General features: G+C 37.1%; 2 protein-coding genes across 3 annotated transcripts; one reads left to right on the top strand and one right to left on the bottom strand.

Annotated features, from left to right (window-relative positions):
* Positions 1 to 2,971: 2,971 nt before the first annotated feature.
* On the bottom strand, positions 2,972 to 10,760 carry LOC137274503 (peptidyl-prolyl cis-trans isomerase D-like). Its single transcript, XM_067807723.1, has 11 exons — positions 10,670 to 10,760; positions 9,148 to 9,288; positions 8,335 to 8,441; positions 7,601 to 7,789; positions 7,321 to 7,443; positions 7,042 to 7,157; positions 6,751 to 6,843; positions 6,321 to 6,378; positions 4,480 to 4,566; positions 3,806 to 3,848; positions 2,972 to 3,361 (listed from the first exon to the last, which is right to left on the bottom strand). Exons 1-11 carry the CDS (start codon positions 10,728 to 10,730, stop codon positions 3,270 to 3,272), a joined length of 1,110 nt encoding a protein of 369 aa, XP_067663824.1. The 5' UTR covers positions 10,731 to 10,760; the 3' UTR covers positions 2,972 to 3,269.
* Positions 10,742 to 23,934, top strand: LOC137274504 (AN1-type zinc finger protein 2A-like). Of its 2 annotated transcripts, none has more exons than XM_067807724.1 (11): positions 10,742 to 10,894; positions 13,828 to 13,870; positions 14,295 to 14,346; positions 16,176 to 16,307; positions 18,153 to 18,197; positions 18,444 to 18,559; positions 19,078 to 19,200; positions 20,601 to 20,676; positions 21,302 to 21,390; positions 21,945 to 22,032; positions 22,732 to 23,934. In XM_067807724.1, exons 1-11 carry the CDS (start codon positions 10,840 to 10,842, stop codon positions 22,771 to 22,773), a joined length of 861 nt encoding a protein of 286 aa, XP_067663825.1. In that variant the 5' UTR covers positions 10,742 to 10,839; the 3' UTR covers positions 22,774 to 23,934. The 2 variants fall into 2 exon arrangements, with proteins under 2 accessions (XP_067663825.1, XP_067663826.1); XM_067807725.1 differs by having other exon boundaries at positions 10,751 to 10,894; positions 22,656 to 23,934.

Here is a 23,934-nt window from a genome sequence, read left to right on the forward strand (position 1 = left end):
TGTGTCTCCAGCGTGAAAGTCCGGATAAGAACTGGTCTTTAGCAACCCATGATTGTGTCTCCAGCGTGAAAGTCCGGATAAGAACTGGTCTTCAGCAACCCATGATTGTGTCTCCAGCGTGAAAGTCCGGATTAGAATTGGTCTGAACTCTGAACATCCTTCCTGACACTGGGAATGTTCTCATACCAAATTGTTGAGTTAAAGAGGGTGACATCGATAAATCTTGCTTTTCTCCGATGTTAAATGTACAAATGTACAAAAACAAACTGCACTCACTACGAACATCTTACATCAGGAGACAGTATAGCGTGATACATTGTTTCAGGTCAAACAACTCTTCATTTACAAAATGAGAATATGTTTGTTTTACTGATAAATTAGTTTTCAAGATGGTTAATGTATTGTCAAGAATATAATTATGTTCAGACTGTAAGAACGAATATAATAATCTCATTCAGGACAACTTGCCTATTTCCGTAAGTCCTAATTTTCTTACATGACATGAGTGGACAGGAATGTGGGAGGGAGTGGCTTTGGAAGTGTGTGGGTCTCTCTCGTAACTGCCGTGAGTTGAAGACGTATCCATGACTCGCCTGTGTTTACATGTGTTAAACGAAATATTTTTTTTGAAAACACAAATGCACGCATTATACTTGCGCATTTACCTTCTGTCGGGCATTTTACGTGTTTGATACCAACCATGGTAAAACTATGTTCCAGTCGCTCTGACTCACGCAGAGCTTGTGACAGTGACCTCGCACTATTCACTGGCTACTAATGACCCCCTTACCGGTGATTAATTAGATGATATTATTTCAGTACACGTGAGAAATCGTCAGATCTAGAAGTTGGGGAGTCAGTACAACTTTATGGATGACAGTCTCTGATTATTACATACATGTTTCGATGTAGATTTTAACATCGTTATCAAGCTAAAAGCGACAACGTTGTAAGAATTAACATCGAAACGTTGCTCTGTGCAACATCCTCAAGTTGCCATCCATAAAGTTGTATGCTTCATCCTTCATTGAGAGAGATTACTTTCAGTTGAAGAATGTTTTTAACAGTACATTAATTGTATGAGTATTGCCGGCTGCAACTGGATGGTTGGTTGTGTCGTATAACGCCGCACAATGTAAAAATGTTTCATCTCAAAATGTGACTACATTGACAAGGGTTCCAACGCCGTCAAAACAAAAACACCCTAAAACGTCACTCTGTGACGTGGAGCATTGTTATCCCTATTCACACAAAGGCACAAGGGTTTCCACTTTTCTTCATCGGTTCTCCAAACATAACCTTTCCTATCGTTTCCTACAACAACTTGAGTCTCATCTGTAAATATTACCCTGGATCAGTCACTTTTCACATTCCATCGCAAATACGTTCTGACAAAGGCTCTTCTCGTGAACCTGTTTTGACAGGATATGGTGGTTTTCTTCTTCACAACTCTTCTACGAAAAACATTTTCATGAAGATGCCTTTGTATTGTGATATTCTTACTTGAGACATCTGGTGCGAAAGTGAAGATATATCCTGAAGAGACTTCCTCCTGTTACATTTAACAATCTTCAATAAAGCCCTAGTAACTCTGTCAGTTAATTTTCTTCTCCTGCAACTTCTCTGATGATTTTCTGTATTTTCTCCTTGAGAACACCTCTTCAGGAATTTACAGACAGTAAACCTATTGCTTCCAGTTATTTTACCTATTCCACTCTAGTCTTCTGAATTTTAAACTTAATATGAGCTTTTTCTGATAGGCTGTAAGGTCTTTCCCTCTAGGTGCCCTGACGCTTGGAGCAGACGTCATACTAAGTACTTGAGAGTTATCCCCCTTTTGTTTACACAATGTTACACAGATGTTAAGTCAAATTTATACCCCTTAAAATTTGAAACCCTATAACTGTTGCCAAGATGAAATAAATTTTCATTTAAAAGAACCAGCTGGTAAAGAATCACAGTGGCCATTTTGTGAACTTTAATATGGCACATGAGTGTATATGGCGGCTGGAAGTGGAAGTGAGGCACATAGATCTACTTCAGCAGGTCCTACCCCTATTCCAAATCATAGGTTGTCTGTTGATAGAGCAGCAGGGGCGAATACAGGTTTTTGAGAAAGGATTGTTGGGGTGCACAATTCATTTTCACAGTTTCGATGGTCATTTAATAAAGTACCATGACAAAAAATGGAGCGTGCACCATTTGAAACCCCACCCTTGGATCTGCCTATGAATAGTTTGTGGGTGAGAATGGTGTTATGCTGTTTTAACACTCCAGCAATAACCCTGCAAGAACTCTTACCAAAGAATGGCATAACCACCTGGTCACTCCACAGCCTGCTGACAAACCAAGATTCATGGTAAGGGGATATCTTGTATTTGGGATTTGGATTCTGGCATATGCATCACAGCTACTCTCAGCTATATGTATTTTATCACCTTACCCGGTCACTAGGGATAGGATGAATACACATTCTTTAACAAACTATATGACATCTGCCTGTATATACAAATGACTAGACTAACTAAGACCAAGAACAATGACACACTTAAGGTAATCATTGAGTCTTACCGCATGATTTGATGTCGATCAGTGTATGTGCTTCAAGACCCATTCTAAGCCAGAACCTCAAGACCATACACTGCATGAACAAAATATTGGTATACACAGTGAATGAAATAAGGCCCAACCGTGCGACCGCCTGAGACAAGTTACATTTCTGAACCTTCTATATTTACAGCTAGCAAGCCCAATGGTCTGGTCCAAATTTTAAATAACATGTTCCATACAACAGAGTAAAAAACGAGTTACATTCTTGAACTGCTTGGCCTGGTGAAATCTATTACCAGTTACCAGCCCTCATGTCTGGCTGGGTTTTTGGCTACTTACATACACGGGTGCACATTGCTGATGTAGCATGACACTTCATGATTTCATAAAAAAACCCATTAAAATTCAATAAAAACATAAAAACAATACATAGTTTCAATTTATTCATGAAGTCTAGACAAAATTGCATATCATAGATGACAATGTCTCATCTGACAAATTGTAGGCTTGTCTATCCATCTTTGGTTGCCCATTCCAGTGTTTCATAATATAACGTTTTTCTATCAAATCTGGAAGATTGCGATAATGTCTATTCAACAAATGTTCATGAATGTTGCCTTAAAATTGTAAATATCGTTTTCATAACCAAACTGGACTTCAGTTATTTTGCTGAGGCCATTAATATTGTATCGTATATATACATACACATGTCACAGACTTCAGGAAGCAAACATCTTGGAATATGCTTTCTTTTGTTGATTCTTGTAATCCTCTTTCATCTTTCTTGTTTTCTGAAGCTCTCTCATTATGCCTAATAAACATCAGAATAACAATTGAAAAAATCAAGGTCAACATAGTGACCCCCACTGATTGTGTGATCATCATAAATCAGAGAGTTGTCAACACTGAAGCAAGATATTTTAATATTCTTAAATATAAAAAAAGATCAAAATGCTTCAAAATGCACTCATGAAGATAATGCATTGTTGCTGTTTTGTATGCATGTTTCACATGGTAGTCAAAATGCGCATGACTAACTACAATTGTAACAAAACATAATTTGTTGTCCCATTAAGCACACCGTAACAGTTGCTTACTGCACAAGGTTTTTCTTGCAAACAACTGAATAAGCTCCAATAGTTTCTGACCCAAATTAACTTGGATGTAAATAACTTAGTAATTTGCATATGACAGAGCTGAAATTCTGTCCTCCATGTTCATAGATGCTATCATTATTTATAGATTGTATTCTTACCTTTATCATCAGGTTGAGATTTTAACGCCGCTTCAAGGTCAATCTGAAACACAACATACAGTCACGTGATATTTCTTTATAACTTCCTATGCCAATGCAAGCAGCCTTTCATCAAGAAAACATCACTTAACTAAATGAGGTGACCACCTGTCCTAATTTGCTACAACCACAAGCATGGAGTTAATAAAAGATAATACATGTAATTGGATTATCTATTCTTATGCAAGAGTCATATCCAGTGACACACATTGGATACAGAGAGGATATTACACGACTATCTGTGTAATAACATTTCTAACTAAAATTAATAAATGATTTGGTATCGCGAGTTTGATACTAAAACTTCCAAAATTTTAAAAGTTTGACAAAAAAGGTATTTCACTAAGAGAGTTTAGTATTCTGTTTATTAGTCTCCAGCATAAATTGACAGAAACTGCGGTGAAATTGCCTACATTGTGATGATTCTCAGCTTTCCACAAGTCAAGCAAAGGTCTGGTACCACTGCGGCAGTGGCATTAGTCATAACTGTGAACCATTGTGACTTCATATGCCTCGGGGTAATACACTAGTGTAATATAGTAAAAATATTACACAGCAGTATGTTCCATGGGTGGGTCATAAAGTGTCATCTTGCTCTAAGGCAATCAATTTCCTCTCTCTGATGTAGTACTTACTACAGCATCATCCCAGTTCTTTAGTGCATTTTGGGCCTGAGCTCTTCTGAATAAAGCTTTTGCATTTGTAGGCTCTTTCTCCAATACCTGAAAAAAAATAAACAGGAAATAAATGACACAAGCGCCAATTTCAAAATTAGTAAACCCCAAAATGTGAGAAAGGCTCACTAATGCAATCCTTTAAATGATTGTAAAGTTATTTCACAGATTTCATGTGTGTCTTCCTGAGTTCAAAAGATGTAATTTGTGATCATTATCAACAGATAAAAAATATCAAAATGTAACTACTTTTCAATGCACCTACTCCATACATACATTTTTGGTAATCCACAAATTTAAAAAGAATCCATTCAAATGTGCTCATACTTTTTATGTCAGGGGTATGGCAAAATCAGGACTTCCAACCACTGACCACTCCAACAGCCTGTAAAGTTCTTGAGAATACAAGTTTTTACATTCAAGTCTTGTCAAACATCTGATGAAACTCAAAGCCTGATCCAGTAGCTTTCTTCACTTAACTCCCATAAGGGGTACTGGGGTAGTCCAGTGGTTAAAGTGCCAACTTGTCATGCTGAAGATCTAGGTCTGATTCCCCACATGGGTACAATGTGTGAAGCCTATTTCTGGTGTCCCCAACCGGGACATTGCTAAATCACTAATTCCCATAAATAAAACATAGGATATATGTTAGCATAAATATAATTCTGAGCTAAGTTCTTAGAACAGCCAAGACTTATGGCAACAGAGCATTCCAAAAGGTCAGACTTGTTCTGTGGAACACATTTTCAAATCAGTAACACAGGTGCATAAAACCCATGATCAAAAGTTGAAGGCATGTCAAAGGGAGGTAACTCTACAAAGACTATTGCTGTGAATTTGATGACGCCGACACCTGTGTCTGATTTCCAGGGTTCAAGAGAAGTGAAAGCTTGAATACTTTAAGAAAACAGTTCAGAATTCATCTATTTCTGACCACTTATGTCCAGCAGCACTTCAAAACAGAACTAGATCTAAAACAGATTTTGTAATCAATAAAACGGGAAGTGTAAACCATAATATCATGGAAGTTTTAAAATTACTTAAAATACAGACTCATTTTTCTTACAACAAATGTATAACTCGCACTATAAGTGCTGAAATGTTATGCCGTTATAAAACAGGCTACAGTTGCCGCCCTTTGACAGCACGTAATTGGTGCCAGCTCGTTTAGACTAGTCTCCCGTATAGTCCCAAAGCCTAAAGATGTAAATACTGACATATTATGCTGTATAGTTTATAGAGCAATGTACAAGACGTAGACTGCCTTCACATTCACCAATGGCAAGCTTAATGTAGTGCATGTACGTTTGAGTTTCGGTGAAAGAAGTTACTGTTGGTTGGAAAGACGGACGACTCAGGTTGAATGTTATACCATCTGGTCATGTGGTAACACTTTTTGTACAATGTAACAGCATTCAACCAAGCCAGCTGACGGCCAGGCAACAGGTGGATTACAACAGTAGCCTGCTCATTGAGACACAAGAACCACACCTATACTTGCACCACGTGAAATGGGTCTAACAAGGAGTAACAATGTCATCCATGTATCATTTGGGCACCAATGACGTCATTTCCAAGGGACATAAGCCATGGTGTATTTATTCAGGACATAGAACTCTCTGTAATATGAAAACTTGGAATCGATATAATGCAAAAGATAAATTAGTTACTTCGGATATGTGTTTTGTTTTGGCTATAAAACTACTTGACAAACATTTCTCTTGATGAAAAAGTGGAAGACAAAAAGGTGATTTTTCGTGTAAACTTGCCCTTTAAAAGACATCAAGGTTTCAGGAACTTACTTCATGACAATTTTCAAATGCCTCTTCATATTCACTTAATTTCAAATTACATGCTGCTCTGAAAATAGAGATAAAGGGAAAATGTATTAAATAACCCCAAAATGACTGTACGACTGTGTAATAAGTTTGATTACTTTACTTGAGTACAGTATTCATAAATCTATATAAGTGTGAGATTGTCCATGTCTTGTCAGTCCAACATTAAGTAATATAACTTTGAGACTGTATGTAAACTTTCAGAGCCATTGAAAATCTGCTGAACAGAACTACACATCATTTATTCTCATATCAAGTACCTTCATGTCACATTGTCATATATATCAGCAACTCCATCCACAATTAATTTATGACAGATATAAAAGAAAAATATCTCATTGGAACAACTGGCACAATGCAATTTCCATTGATAGCTTGCTATGGTGTTACTTACAGATTAAGGAAGAATGGTAGAATATGTGTGCGTCCAATGTCTTCTTCCTCTTGTTCAGGTAGAGACATCTGATTACTCATTGTGTGTAGATACCTCCAATCACAAAATACATACAGGGCTTAGAAACGAATCTGAGGAGCAGGAAAGAGATTTACTCTGAATCGTAAATATTTGCTCCTGTGAGGAAAATTGCAAAACTGTGCAATGTATCAGACTAAGCAACTCTTCTCAGGTGAATAACTGGACGTATCATTTACCAGAGGTAACTAAGATTGGTAGCCTGTTCCTCACCTTAAAGCTTTCCTGTACTTCCTCTTGGCCTTAGCAAACTTTTGTTCTTTAAACAATGTATTTCCAATCTTCTTGATATCAAGAGCAATTTCTATTATTTTCTCCTTGTTGTCTTTCTGTAACATGAAGAAAAATCAATTTCAGCATAAAACATAGCCCTGAAACTAGCACCAGACATAGGAATTCCCATGGTCACGACAAGCGATTACATGGTGAAATTTCATTGGTCAAAGCTAGTGATTTTAAGTCATCATTTTCATGGTCAGGGATTTTTCCTACCAAGGAGAAGTCTAGGCCAGCATCTATAGGGAAGTCAGCATAAGTGTCTCCTGTCCCATCATCTTTGGTTTTCTGGAAGTCCTCACCTGGCTGGAGCTCCCCACATTCGGAAATTACACATTCCTGAAAAGCAGAGACAGTCTGAATCAACTGATAATCGATGAAGTTGCTGAGTTAACAAACAGTACTTGACACAACACATAATATTTGTATAAAAACAAATAAGCATGTGAAGAAATATATGCAGAGTACTTTACATGAATCTATATCATGAACCAACCTGGACAGGTTTCTCTCCATTTTTCTCCACATTCTCCAACTCACTCACGATGCCCATTCCACTGATGACTTTACCAAACACGACATGTTTGCCATCAAGGTGTGGCGTGGGCACTGTAGTAATGAAGAACTGAGACCCATTGGTGTTGGGTCCACTGTTGGCCATGCTAAGTAGACCCGGAACATCATGCTGCAGAAACAATAATTACACCGGTCAAAGATCTGTCGTTACAGTCCAATAATAAACCTACTGACTGCAGCAAGTTACAGTATAAATACACAACCTGAAATACAAAGATTCAAAGTTGAACTAACAATGTGCTACCTCCTAAGAATTTATTAACAGAACATTATGCAATCACAGGTTGAACAATATGATGACTCTGTTTCAATTTTGCTAAGGTACTTCATTTCAAATCTAAGATAAATCTTGTACATAAAATATTCCTGATATTTGACACCATAAGTAAACTGTCAAGTTATTAACTTCAGGTTATGAACAATTAAAAAATGTGAACATGCCAATAGCAAATTACTGACCACATCAAAATATCCCATACAGATTCAGAACCTTTTATCATCAACATAATCATTCCTTGATGACCAAACACAAATACTTTGATGTCAGGAATACATTAGTGAATCAAACATTTGATATCTAAAGTGAGGGAAAAAGGGGACCTGGTAATTTCTTCTGGACTGTTTTAGAATTTCAGCCATATGTTCTGTCAGTACCTTGTATGGAAATCCTTCATCATCAAACTTAGCTCCATAGATACTTTCTCCACCAGTGCCATTATGGTTTGAGAAATCTCCTCCTTGGATCATAAAATCCTTGATGACTGAAAACAGACATGAAATTATCTAAAACCAAGACCAATCCTTTCATTCTAGATGTCACAAATAGATGACATGTTGAAGGTATATGATGGAAAACGTGGACTTAAAGAATTTGGTGGCCATGCTTGGGAAGATAGTTGCGCATCAGTGTCCCTTGAAGGTGTGGATCATTGTACATAATATCAATCACTAATCAGCTATTAATGATTTGATTAAATACAGGTCATATGGCTAGAATATTGCTGAGATTAGTGATAAACAGCAAAATTTACTTAGAACATGCCTTTGTCACTTGTATTATAAAAGCCATCAATCTTTCAAAACATCCAAAAGACATTCAACAAATCCAGCAGGCATTCAATACATCTTAAAGTTCAACTTAATTATTTAAAGCAGCAACATTCAAAGGTTACAGCAGAAAACACCGACCACACCACTGACTAAGCAAGTTAACATAGTAAATACAGCAAGTACATGTATTCTCAAGGCAGGCAAAAGTGAACAGAATAAATGACATTTGTGGTGCTACTTTGCTTCTCAAGCATCCCCATTATAATATTATATCTTTACAAAATATTCTGATATGAATGACACCAGGCTCATTATTTAAAAGAGTCAACATAATTAGATCAAATCTGACAGAGATAGGTATCAGGTCAGAGCTGTGATCTGATTTCAATGTCAGTGCAAAAAAACAGCAGGACGTACTTCTGTGAAATGGGCATCCTTTGTAGTGTAGAGGCTTTCCTGTTGTTGGTCCTACTCCTTTTTCACCTGTACATAAGGCACGGAAGTTCTCAGCCGTTTTAGGTAATTTGTCCTTGAACAGTTCAAACACCACCTTGCCAACTGAAACATAATATTTACAAATAATTCATATGCATTTTCATATGAAACATGATGCACTTTCTTGATCATTATTCAGTCCTGGTATGTGTTAAACCTCAAATTCCGAGCTGAGGATGGATCCACTTTAATTACCTGACATTTACTGGTTACAAATATACTCTTCAATAAAAGCAGGGGAACCTGAACTTTTGAAGTCTGGTAGAAAGAAAACCCATTGAGGAATGTTACAATGACATTCATCTTGTGTATGCAGCATCATTTCACATTATCACCACAAGCAAACACAATGCATGGGAAGCATGTGCACATGGAAGCCTCCTACACGTGCATTGGGTGTCATTATGAATCTGATGTTTTAAAGGCAGGTCAATAAGTCACTGTAGGCCATTTATTCCAATAATTTTCTTGCATCTGTGCATGGTCAGGGTTTTCAGGGTCAAATCACACACTACTGCATGAAAATTGTAAACCTGTCATATTCCAGTCACCTAACAAGGGGGATAACTGGACAGCTTTGCTTTGAATGAAATCCATGTGGTGTTGCATTCTCAAAACAACCATCATTATTGTATACACACTGATCCAATCCCAAATATCTCCCAGTTTCAACAATTGTACATTGAAAGTACAGTTCCCCTACTTTTTTGGCAGAGTATACATATTGTTCCAGATTTTTCAAGATGTTTTCTCATAAAGTAATGGTGTCTTTTCATAAACCATTTAGGACACTCTGTTAATTTCATTGTAATGAATAATAATTCTTGGTATATTAAGGTTATAACTGATTATTATGATTCTTCGGAAAGTGTCAAATTCGAATTTGAACAGTTTGTACAGCTACATATTCAAATGGCCACGTTCAAATATTTAGCATTTTGTCCCAAACTTTTATATTAAATAATCACTTTAATAACTATGATGATTAATACAAAAGTATAGTATACATATATCTACAAAACATTCTTATGCGTTGATTTCGCCATCTCTGTGTATAAGCAGAGACCATATAATTATTATATTACTATTATATGGTCTCTGGTATAAGGAAATTACAAAATGATCTAGTCGTTGTATTTGTATGAAAATTTAGAAATAGGCTATTAATAGCTTAAAACATTCACGTAATTGTCATAGTCAGGTACAAACATCTGTTACGTGAGACATTGTGCTAGTCATACAGCCTAGATTCCTCTAGCATGTTCCAAAATTCCAAGGGCTATTTTTAGCCTGTGATGACCCGGGACCAACCAGTCGTGTTGGTTGGTGAAATATCCACGTTAATGTGGTTATATATAAATTGTGATTGTCAGCTTAATAGCACAATGTACTCTATTCGTGCAGCAAAAATACACACGAAGCATCATATGACAACAACACTCACTGGAATCACCATCGACTGCGATGTCAAAGAAAACTCGGGGATTCCCATCTTCCGACGCCATGCTGCCGCAGAATCAAACCGAGGCAATGTTACGGAAGTGACGTAGGGTTGTATATAAAAGCTGGCAGATCTCGGGAAGTGCAGAGTCATATTTTCAGACTTAGCTTGAGATGGAGTTTCCCAGTTTAGGAAAGAATTGCTTCGAATCGAGCTGTAAACAACTAGGTAAGTATGTGTTCGGTCCATTTAGAATCCTAAACTCTTCGTGAATATTTCATTAATATTGCCATGTGCCTAAATAAAAACAGAATGAACCTGTCAACAACCCTAGAAATTTGTATTTCCCAGAGTTGTCAGTCGTCAAGTATTCAAGTAACTTCCCAAGATTAAATGGGAATTAGATGTCTGAACGCTTACACTACATGGTCTGTGTCATTAGATTAATATATAATAGTTGTTTTCTTTGAGTTAGTAAATTAACTGGTAATTACGTAATTAATATGATGATAATATAGTCTCTTAACAATGAGTGCACAGCTGTATAATTGGACTTTTGGGCAAGAATGCAGTTTACAGGCCGTTTATCCTTAGGGTTAAGGGTTAGGCACCTTTTACGATCCTTAGGGTTAGGGCTTGGGGTTAGGGTCATGCACCCTTTCCGATCTTTATGGAGCCGCTAATGAATCTGAAAAAGTGCTCTCAGTAAGGATTGTCTGGAAAATGTTTCAGTGAATGAAAGTGACAAATGAAGTGTGACAAAAATCACATCCAATGTGGATGATGCTAGTGAATGTTTCTATTTGACACAAAATATCATGACAGTTGCGACTGAAAATAGATAAGTAAAGATATACTGTAAAATCATTATTATTCGCGGGGGTTTAATTTTCGTGCTTTTCGCGTAAAAACATGGCCGAGCGCGTCACGGGTCGAAGTCACATATGGGTCTATGATTTCTTCCACAAATCTCAACATGGATTCTTCAGTGCTCCATTGCATGTCTCAACGTAGCGGAAGGCCCATGTTTCCCCAACTAATTAGGCAGGTGACAGGACGACAGCTAGGGTCAGTGTTTTCTTTACAGTTTACAGTTTCCTGTGTTATACTCTTGTGATTTCTCTACTTTGATGATGCACGAATTAGTCAATTTTTCTCTTTCCGCAAAAATTAAGCCACGTGAAAATAAATGATTTTACAGTATTTCACCCCAGACACCCTAGTATATAGAGAATATATGTGACCAAAGTAACTAAGGCTTTTATGCCATCCATGCATCGTAAATTGATGCACAAATAAGGTGTAATTTACAATTTTGGTAACTGAGCGTGTCAACCATATTGGTTTTGAAGTTTGCGGCACAAGTCAGGACTGGCCAGCAGTTCAATAGGTTTCTTAGCCAAAGATAATGTAAAATCCACTGAAACAAGAAGCCAACCTCGCATTCACTACGAATTTTAACTTCAAATTATGCCAATATGATTCCACTAGAAATCCTACGAAATTTTAATAAAATGCATTAAGGTTCAGTTATTTAGACAAAAACACATATTTTCAACGATGAAATACATTTTCTGACTTCACATACCTTCCATTCATCATATTTAATGACATATTTGAACTGGAATGATTGCAAGTAACAAACGTAATTTTAGCGAAGCTGATTTAAACACCTCTGCGATTTGACACGTTTTAATCCGGCGAACGTAAAGTAACCACGTGACTGTAATATAATTCATTTTTTTTCTCAGAATCCATCATGACTTTGTTTAATTAGCTGACTACTAATTTTATGGTCAAACTACTAATTTTGAACATTGAAACGACTATTTGCAACACTTTGAGGTCGGCATCTGTGCAAGATGCTGGTGGCTTTTGTATGTATTCTAAGTAACGAGTATTCTTACCTTTGATCCATGACTTGCCACCTAAATGCTGCATGAATCCTTAAGAATTACGCACATGATGCTCTCCCTCAGGCAGCCAGTTTTTACCCGTGATGCATAGGGCAAAGCTACCCCTTGCGGGTCCCACATCAAAGCGAGACTGTCAGTAGGGGCTTCCAATCCTGTGACTATACGTCTTTAATGAGTTTTATCATGGTTTTGTCCACTTTCCATCGATTGACATCGAGACAGTTTTCTGTAGTTTTCAAACATATGGTCAAAATCATATGAACAAGACTGTCATTATACTGTTATTCTGCCAAAATGTCATCACAAGACCAAATTAATGTACTACAGTCATTTGGGGTAATCAATTCAAATTTACTTGACCTGATTTAGAAGTATGAGACTGTTGGTTAATTTAACTTGTTTATTTGACACTTTTCTAGTGAGCTGTTTTCATCAACAAACCTTGTAACATGAACAGTGCATATAATAACATATGTCATTAGTTTGATTGTAAAATAGACCCATAGCGAAGTTCAAAATTTCATTGAAGGATAAAAAAGTTTTATTTGTTAAGTCTTGAGACATGTCCAAAACCTCCCAAGGGAAACTTATTCCTGAAAATGTTGAATTCCTTGTCATACTTGCAGATGCTCAAAAACATTGTCATAAGAGTGACAGCCATATTAGGACCATTCCATGCATTTCAATATGACATATATACTGTGCACAAAGTATTTTAACAAGGATTGACAAATGAGTATAGAAAGGTTCACGGTAAAGGATATAACTGGAAATATGATAAGTTGTTTTGTCTCTGATGGAACGCTTGCAGTAGCATTGGTCTTCAGCAACCCATGCATGTCGTAAGACTAAGAGGCAATCAACATGATCAAGTGGTTAGGCTCACTGACATGGTTGAAATATGTCATTCTATCCCAGTTGCATAAATTGATGCTCATGCAGTTGATCACTGGATTGTCTGTCTTAGACTCAATTATTTACACACCACTGCCATATAGTTTTAATATTGCTGACTGCAGTGTTATACAGCATCCAACTCATGACACAAGCTGTTTACCCTTTGTGATCATTCTAGCAACTTAAGGAAGTGTCACAATTTAGTACAAGGCATTAACATGACTACTTTTTACTTGAAATGTCTATGGTGTTGTTTTGTGGATAGTTAGATGTCCATTTTTCTTAACCATGTTGATATGAAGAATACCTATTGCGCTAACTTATTCTAACATACTCTTTTTTCTGCAGATTTCCTTCCTATGAAATGTGATGCCTGTTCAAACATCTTTTGGTAAGCGACTATAATCACAGTATTATCTTGTACCTTCTTCAGGAATACATTAGTCAATTTAGTGGTCAAAATGTTTAGTCCACTAGTCCTTATAATAATGGTAATTATCATAATTATAATATATAGCAGCAAAACCCTTAAAACAACGGTTTTCTAGTGGCGTTTGTCACTGCTTATGGTCTCATGGTTTGGCAAGAACTATAGGACTTGAGCCAGTTTGCATCACTGTATGTATAAATCCTGACCAGTGACTATCAACAAATATAATTTGTTATATTAAACACGTTATGCTAATTACTGAACCTCATAAAAGTGATAATGGTATCCAACTTTCATGTATTCAAGTTTTCAGAAATATCTCATTTTTGTTCTCTCTGACAATTGTACAAATTCATCATAATCACAAATCTGTTTTTTTTTTCAGTCGGAACCATATCAAGTATGATACCCACCATTGCACTGAATCCTACAAAAAGGTATGTCCTTTAACTTGGGTCATGTTTTACGAATGAAGGATCGCCTAGGGGTAAAAGCTTTGTTAACCTGGTTGTAATGTGGGTTTATTTCACCACCTGGGTACAATGTGAGATAAAATCTGGATAAAGGGGGTCCTTTTTGTGATATTTTTAATAGATATGTTTGTGATGAAAAGTAAGATATCAGAATATTTATGGTTTTGTTAATGTTTTGTACATGGTACATAGTATACTAGGCACATAAATAAACTGTGCATACAAAAATATAAAATCTAAATTTATCAAACCTGTGTAGACACATAAGGATTTAAACTCAGAGATAAGTGACATGTATCCAACATGCATTCACATGCCACCTACTATGTAGTCAGTGGTTTCGTCCTAGAGACGTGCAATACGCTATTGCACATGCATTCCAGGAAAGAGAAATGGAGCAAATCACACAATATTTTCACTTTGGAAAGCTCAACCCCTGCCTTTGCGATCGTTGAAAAATATTAAACCCCTGCCTTTGCAATCGTTGAAAAATATTAAACCCCTGCCTTTGCGATCGTTGAAAAATATTAAACCCCTGCCTTTGTGATCGTTGAAAAATATTAAACGGCTGTTGAAACGCATAGCATGCCAAGGCTAACATCTGCACAGCGTCATTAGGCCATTGGGATGGTTTGTGGGGGAATGTTTCAATGACAAGTGGCTTCACATTTCTACTGCCACTGGAGCACCATTGAGATCATAGATAGGCCACGTTCTGGATGTCCACATGTAACAACGGCAAGACAGGACAGATGGATAAGGGTTACCCATCTTAGCCACAAGTTTCAGACTGCAGTGATGATTGCTGTATTCACTTCAACACAGTTCAACAACGTTTACATCATCACGGGATCAGACCATGATGTCCTGCCATATGACCTATCCTGACACAATGTCATTGACAAGCTCATCGAACGTGGTGCCGAAATCATGTCTGCAGACCCTTGTTTTGGTGGAGAAATGGTTTTTTTGCAGATGAGTCCAGGTTTAACATTTCCCGTAGTGATGGACGTCAGCGTGCCGTAGACATGTGGGAGAACGTTATGCACAGTCCTGTGTCTTGGAGAGGAATCACTTTGGTGGTGGTGGTGGTTCCGTGATGATTTGGGGTGGAATAACAGCACGCCCTAAAACCTCCTTTGCTGATTGTTCGGGGCAACTTAACTGGTGTGGGCTACAGGGATCAGATTCCTCGACCTGTGGCAATTCCTTTTCTGCAACGTCATGGCCCTTGGCATTCCAATAGGACAATGCCTGCCCTCATACAGAAAGGGTTGCTATGGATTTCTTGCAACACCACAGTGTTGACTTACTGCCTAGGTCTGCAGATTCACCGGATCTGTCCTCGATAGAGCATGTTTGGGACAAGTTGGATTGATGTTTATGCCGTCTTCCTCATCCGCCAGATAACGTCCTTGTCCTTACAACAGAACTTGAGAGAATCTGGAGTGACTTCCCACAAGCCTTCCTTGCACGTTTGATTGGCTGTATGCATCATAGATGCTCTGCTGTTGAGGTTGTGACGTCGTTTGACCCCTGGCCTGCTTGTGGACTCATGACATCATTGTGATTGACTTTTCAATTGAAATTGTCCCAACTTATGGTCTCATGATCCCTCCATTAAAGTTTATTTGTACGTTTAACATTGTTGTCGTACTGATCAACTGGGATAATATCTTGACAATGCACAGTTTCCTTATGTGGCTAGGATATGTTATAAAAGTAAATATTCAAAGTTTTATATGAGATATTCAACACAGTTTTTGTGATTTTCATATACTTCTTTGTATCAGGACAATCAAGTTCCTGTGTGTCCACTTTGCAATGAGGCAATATCAGTGAAAAAAGGGGACCTCCCTGATGCTGTTGTCAGTCGCCACATAGACAACGACTGCTCATCAGATCTTGCCAAACAGAGAAGAAAGGTAAATATCACTGAGTCATTCTTCTTAAGTGTTCATTTCATTGCTCAGCCTTCAGGGATTGATGATTGGAACAGATCCGTTGCATACTAAGTCAAAAAGGTGAAATATGGAACTGGGCCTCATTCAACAAAACAGCCTTAAGCTAAGGGGAACAGAAATTCAGTGATTTCAGCCTTAAGCTTCAATTGGTACAGTGTTCCATGACACAGTGTAACTGAGGTTAACATGTACACTTGTGTAGTTGTGATGAAACTCAAATGTTGATCTGAGCCAGGTAAATATAGTTGAAGTTATGTATTATTCAATGTATATTTTTTTAAATAATGAGCTTTATATACAAAAGTATTTATTTATTATAAACTTGTATTTCCACCCATATAAGTTTCGTTAATATACCAGTTGAACACAATTAAATTGATTCTGTCAATGAATTTTTCTTATCTAATAACATGCTTATCTCCCTGAGTGAAGTTAGGAAATAAAGTTTGCTCTACCCCAATGTATTTTGTAATGAAGTATAGTTTTGCCATGAACTATGACAATCAAAGCATGAGGACGGTAGTCCGAGTACTTTGATGTCAGTATTGTTGTAATAGTTCAGGGCCAAACTAAACTTTATTTTAATTACATCTGGGATTAATGTAAACCATATGGGGCAATATGAACATCAAATTTCAAAACCAGCGTAAGTTTAGATCAGTACATACAGATGAAGGTGACTAGTCCGGCGACATGCCACGATTGCATGTTGGAATGTAAACATTGTAAACATTACTGTGTCGCTGGAAAACTGTGAGTCAAACTATGAGACGTTTTATGTGTTGGAAAATGTAAACGTAACGTTTCCACCAGTGATGTTAGCTGAGTGACGCAACTGCAAACCAAGAAACGAGATGCAATGGATGCAGTGTAGGTGGCTGTAGAATGGCAACTGACAGGTACCATGAGGTCTGTTTCATTGTGACGTGTGTTTGATTACAAGGGGCAGACTAGACTAGACACAGTGATGTCAAGGCATTTTGACGCAATGCGAAAAGCTAATTATCGTCTGATAAAGTACCCTGGGCACCTTTGATCTTTCACCGACACATCTTAGAATGACAAATAGCATGTTTTTATGACTTCCAAATTCATTTGTTAAACTATTCATGAAACCAAGTTTATGTATAACTGAATGTGATTTTCATATGAACGACTGATGCATGGTTACTTAGAAACTAACACTATTATAAGCCTAACAAATTATCACCTGATTAAAATCTAGGATGATCATCAATTTATGAAGCTTTTCTCTGTTTCATTTTTGTCCTGAGGTTTATGCATTACTGTATTTATGTTTCTGTTGTGCAACAAAATATTCAAGCGTAACTGCTCTTACACTTAAAAGGAGCCTTGGGGAGATGGTAGATTCAGAACTTGAGAAAATCCAGACTTTCTTCATTAAGGGCTTTATCATTGCATTAAGGGCTGGGCAGTAGGAAAATAATGTGTTTCAGGGACCGAGAGACTAATTTACAGGTTTACATAATGTTTATAGACTTGTTATGATATTAATAATGTTTGAAATAATATAATTGGTGTGATGTTACATGGTATGATATGGTGAAATGGTTTATTCTGTGTCATCAGTATATCTTTAGGAGGCATGGATTGTTGCTCTTACTATCAGTCACTGGATTGTCTGTTCAGGATTAAATTATGTACTCACCTTTGTCATAGCGCTTGAATATCACAGACTCCAGATTACACTGATTATCAAGATAATGAAAACATCCACTCTTCATATCTACTTTTTGTGAGAATCTCTGGCTTGTTTATTGCTTTTTTTGTTTCTGAAAATTTCAGATCTATACCAATAAATGTACTTTCAAAGGCTGCAAGCAGAAAGAGGTATGTGTTCATCATATTAAGTATGTTAACATGTATTATGGAAAATCTCAACAATGTGATAACTTAAGTGATATTTTATGCACATGCATAATATTTTGCTGCTATTTCTCAAACATGTTAAGCATGTAAACATGGTTGATGCAGACATTTACCTAAACGCTGCTAAAAACCCTTATGAAGGAATTATTTATGAATGAATGTGTGTATGTTTTCCTGTATGTGTATATATAAATACTTGTTTTGTAGCTGGTGCCAGTTAAGTGTGACAAGTGCCATCTAAACTTCTGTTTTCGCCATCGCCATGAAACTGATCACAAATGTCAGGGATTTGAAAATTCTGGTCAGGGAATGTCAAATGCAGGGTGAGTGCCCCCAGTGAACCTGGAAAATAACATTAAAAGTGTGTGTTCAACATTTCTGGAGGAGGTTATACCCCAGTACCCTGCAAGATGAAGCGTGTAATGAAGAAATAAGCAATGATGAAACATAATTGAATTAACCCTAAGATGGGGGCAGAATGGTGGCCTCGTGATTAAAGTGTTAGCTTCACACCCAATACACACGTTTGATTCCCATATGTGTTAAAGGCGTGACTCCCATTTCTGGTGTCCGCTGCCATGATTTAGATTGAATATTGCTACAGGCAGTGTAGAACTAAACTCGGTCACTCATTAAGCATAAGATGTGCAGGAGTCTTGAAGTCAAGACTCTAAGTTGTGGTCTGAATTTGATTGTGTATATCAAGGATGTAGTCTAGATAAGGTTGTCATTGTCAGATGCTAGTGGCTTAATGGTGGGGTCTGTTCACAAAACCTTGTCATGGATATGTTGTATACAGTTGTGATAATGTACATCATGGATCGTCCTTTAACCTTTGCAGTGTTGCAGCACTCTTACGGAGGAAAACTAGTGCAGGTTCTTCAACTGGTAGCTCCACATCTAAAAAATTGAACAAACAACCACAACAGACAACAATGACCTCCTTTGGTAGAGATCTAGACAGGTAACTCATATTATGTTGTTGAGTGGGACATTGCCACCAGCTGTAATTACATGACATGTCTAGGTTAGCACTGCAGCTAATGCTAGAGTTTGAAATATGAACACAGAACCGTTGCTGAGATATGGCATCCCATAGATTGTATTGTATAGTGAGAAAGTAGTAAAATTTGCACATCATTAGCTCTGTATCATGTTTGTATGACCTTGAAGTTTGTACAGCAATATATTGCAATACTTAGCTCTCATGTTCATGATGTCACGTTGTTACAGTTTTTTTTAGAATTTGCTGTGACAACAATGTAAGAAATTCACTTGTGAACCAGCAAAACAGAACAAAGACAAGTTTAAAATATTCAGATATTATTATTATACAAGGAGAGCAAGGTATACAAAGTCACAAGTCAATATAACAATGCAGATTTCAGGTACAATTCAAGAGACAAAATCTAAGTCAATGGGTCACAAAATACAATATAGCAAACTCACCAAAGTCTTGGTGTGAGAGAGAATCAAGTATGGCAGAATGTCAACACAGTGATCTGTGCGACAACAGATAATGTAGGTCTGGCGTTGACGGGGTTTGATTATCAAGCGTAGCAGTGATGTAAATGAGTGGGAGTGTCCCCCTCAACACGGCAACCAGCCTTAATATATATTTACTAAGTCATTCCCGAAAGTTCGGGCACAAATGAACATCGTCAACACTGTAGAATGCCCCAGAATAAGTCTCCTGGAAGTAAACACGAAAACTAGGAGCAGACAAATTCCGGAAAACCAGAATGCTAAAAGTGTTGACCATCTATTAAAACGAAATGTGACCCATCATATTTAGTATTCAAAACACTAAATGTTGTGACCCAACAATAATTATTACTGAATTAATAACGTAATATACAGAAAATACTCACTCGTAACAACGTCACCATGACATATTGATATTTTGGCCTAGGGCATATGAAAAATATGAATATAAATAGAGGATGTTATACGTGTGCCCATGTCATACTACGTTTATGAGACGAGTGCCTAAATGTTGGTATTTCTCGAGCGATAGCAAGTATGAACATAGTAAACATTGCATGATATGGGCATGAATATAATATTCTGTTTATTAACAAAGGCATCAAATTGAGGAAAATGAACCCAAATCTACTTTCAAACACAGACTGGCTACCCGCCGTTGCTGCATGTAGAATGCAACGTCACAGAAGAAACGTGACATCATAGCATTCAGGTACAAAATGTTTTATTCACATCATGTATATGTTAAGAGTGTTCTCAGTTGGCAAGTCCTCGGCAAGTTTGGGCTCAGACTCTTGAGTGACAGGCCACAAGGTTACATAAACAGAGGCAGATTATTCATTTGACTAAATATATCATACCAGATATTTATTTTACCAGGCAGCGTAGAGAGAGGCAGCAAAGACAAGCAGCACCAACAGTACCAACGGCAGCATCAACATTGCCGACTAGCATGGTATGTACTTGCCAATGGTTAGAGAGGTTGTGGTAAAAAGTAGTATGCAGATGTCTCTGTCTTAGTAGTGTGGTTTATCAAATTTATCAGTAAATTATTATTGTCCCCGCGGCATGTGATGTGGGGGGATATAGTTGATGCCTCGTCAGTTTGTCTGTAATTGTTTTGTTTCCAGAACTCCCAAAATGTTCAGTATTTTTCTAAACAAAGTTGGTAGATATCTCAGCCAGAACCTATAGTGGTGGCTTTTGCAGTTTACAGATTTTTGTCATTTTTACTTTACTTGGTTTCCATGGAAACGATTTGAACTTAGTCTCCAAAGGAAGGGGTGACAGTTTTCAGAGCAAACTCGAAAACCGTTCAATATCTTTCAACAGGACTTAGTAGATATATGAAACAGAAGCTGAAGTGCTGCCTTTTCTATCTACAGATTATTGGCATTTTTATTTTTCTTGGTTTCCATGGAAACTATTTTGATTTAGTCTAAAAATATCATCTACCTGTCAGATGATTTGTGCTTTCAAATATTTGGGAGTCTTGGGGATATGTCATCTTCTGATGACTGTTTCATTTGTCAAGACCATTAGTATTATTGACAGCCTCTAAGTGATTCCTTTGATTTCAGACTGAGGATGAAGCTCTGGCTCATGCAATACAGTTGTCTATGGCAGAAGCTCAGTCACAACAGCAACCAGCTCAGACAAAAAAACAGGGGTAAGTGTCCTTGACTCATCACTTGTCACATAGATACAATTTGATCAGATGTATTGTGCTTGTCTGTGTTGGTTGTATGCTTGTTCTAAGCATTTTACTTTCACTTGATATACTTGTTCATCATATTATGAGTAATTGGCAAGGTGAAACAGCTGAGAGAAATGTGCCAACAAAGTATATCTGAACTGTGATAAAGCAATGTAAATGCACTGTCATAATCATGAATATTCCAAACTGAAGGCTATGTAATGGTTTGTGGTTATGGAAAAGTGAGGTTAAATGATTTCCATTCTTGACTGTCCTTGCACTGTCTTTACAATCCCAGTGTCATTGCTGCCACCAGTTTGCAAGTTGCCATGTTCCCGCTAACCATACTTTCCACAAAGGTATTGATGTGTATGTTTTTGCCTGTATCTTTTGAAATAAGAAATAAGCTTGCAGTAAGGAATTGACAAGTTTCCAAATTTGTTCAGTAAGATTGGGTTGCGATTATGGAATGCTGAAAAATATTTTCATCTCACTCGCTCACTCATTTACTCATTCACTCCTTCCAGACTAACAGCCCAGGAACAGGAGGACCAACTGTTAGCTCAGGCCCTAGCAGCCAGTGAGGAGGAAGCATTGAGGGATCAGAGGAGGAGGGTAGGTGCAGCTGTATAGGCACTGGGCTCTTCAGGCAGAATATGATAATACAGGAAAGATATTGGATAAAAAACGGTCTTAAGAATCTTGTTTTATATTCTGAGAAATTAACATTGTATGTTTTAATCATGGATTTCTTAAAAATTATCCACCAGGAATAGGTATACCGTGGAAGCTGTCTAAACCGGCACTCATTGGGACTGGAGAAATAATGCGGTTTAGACACAATGTGCTGGATTGTAGAGCTGGTAATAAATGTACAAATCATAGATGGGACTGACATTTTATGCTGGTGTTCGTTCACAATTTGCCGGATGGGACAGATGCCGGTTTTGACAGCTTTCAATGTATACGGATTTGTCTGTCCTGAAACCTTTATTAGAACATGAACCAGTTTGATTTCTGGAATGTTCTGAATTCTTTTGTCGAGTATCAAATTGTCTGAGATTTCAATGGGCCAGGGACCAATATTGCTTAGAAATAGGTCATTATTTATGCAAATTAATCAGTGTCCTTGTTAATTCCTCTAACAGTTTTTGTTGTTTTAGGGGGCATTTCAAGATATACTGGTTACAATACAGAGATAATCTTTTTCATCCCCTGTGTCAACTTGTAATTTTTAGGCAGTGAAAGTATCGGCGTGAGTGTATGCCCCTGATTGTGTGACAGCTGCATCATGGGAGTTTCCGTCTATTGCAGCAGCATCAACAGCAAGAAAAATCAACATGTGAAGTTTCCTGAAACAGATGATGATGGTATAGCTTGGCATTCAACCTATCCTACCTTAGTGGCCTGAATGGTATTATCCACATAAAGACATGGAAAGTACCATATTTTCTTCCAGGGTGGATTACGTGTATTGGAATGGGAATACTTTCAAAGATTGTGTGCAATGATTGTTTTGATGCATTCACTTCAGTTCCATTTTGTCTTGTTTATATATTGTTAACTTCTATACAGAAGGTTTCACTTATCATTCATCTCAACAGTGACGGTCACAGTCAGACTTGCAATAGTCCAACTTCTTATCTTGAAATCATCCAAAATAATACTGTTATGATGGCTGTAACGTCTTCAGAATTGCATGTCAGTTTTTGTCATGGGGAAAATGTAAGAATCCATGCTTCTAAAAAGGAGTTAAGGCCACCTGATCTATTTCTTATTACTATGGTTAATCATCATGTTATCACAGATCAACTACAATAATATGAAAGCATCAGGTTCTCCTTAATTTCTTTTGAGTGATATTATTAGCTATCCATTCAAAGCTTAGATTGTGGTGCTTTCTGTAGGCTGTAACCATTTTGTATTCTGTTGACCAGAGACATGATGATAGAATATTCCTCTACATTTGTCAAAGACTAATAATGGCCACAAGGAGCAAGATTGAGAGAGAGTTTAAGTTTGAAGTTTTGTCGGCAATATTTTAGCCGTATCATGACTAGCCTTGCACTAGTTGCAGTGAATCTCAAGTTAAGATATCCATATGCCTTCTTGATTTTGACTCACTTTCAGCATGCTGAGCACACTTGTCTTGTTCCAATCGCAAATTTTGTTTTATATATTCCATAGCTCACGCTGAACACTTTTTAACTATTTTGTGTGCTTTGTTTCTCCCATCATTTTATGAAGAACATTGTGGGAATCTTATGAATGTTTATTTTTATAAACTTAATTTTGATCAATTGTCAGTACCTTATTCTAGTGTAGAATACTTATGTACTAAATCATGGAAATTTATATTAAGTGAATATGTTTAAAATTGAGTGTTTCTAATTCAAGGAGAATTTACTAAAGTTAGTGTAAGGCAAATTCAACAGTTTTGTTATGTTATATTTCATGATATACATCGTTATTTGAATGTTTTATGTCTGTGATATCAATAAAGTGTATATATATATA

The sequence above is a fragment of the Haliotis asinina genome, chromosome 2 (genome assembly GCF_037392515.1).
Source record: "Haliotis asinina isolate JCU_RB_2024 chromosome 2, JCU_Hal_asi_v2, whole genome shotgun sequence".
NCBI classification, from domain to species: Eukaryota; Metazoa; Mollusca; class Gastropoda; order Lepetellida; family Haliotidae; genus Haliotis; species Haliotis asinina.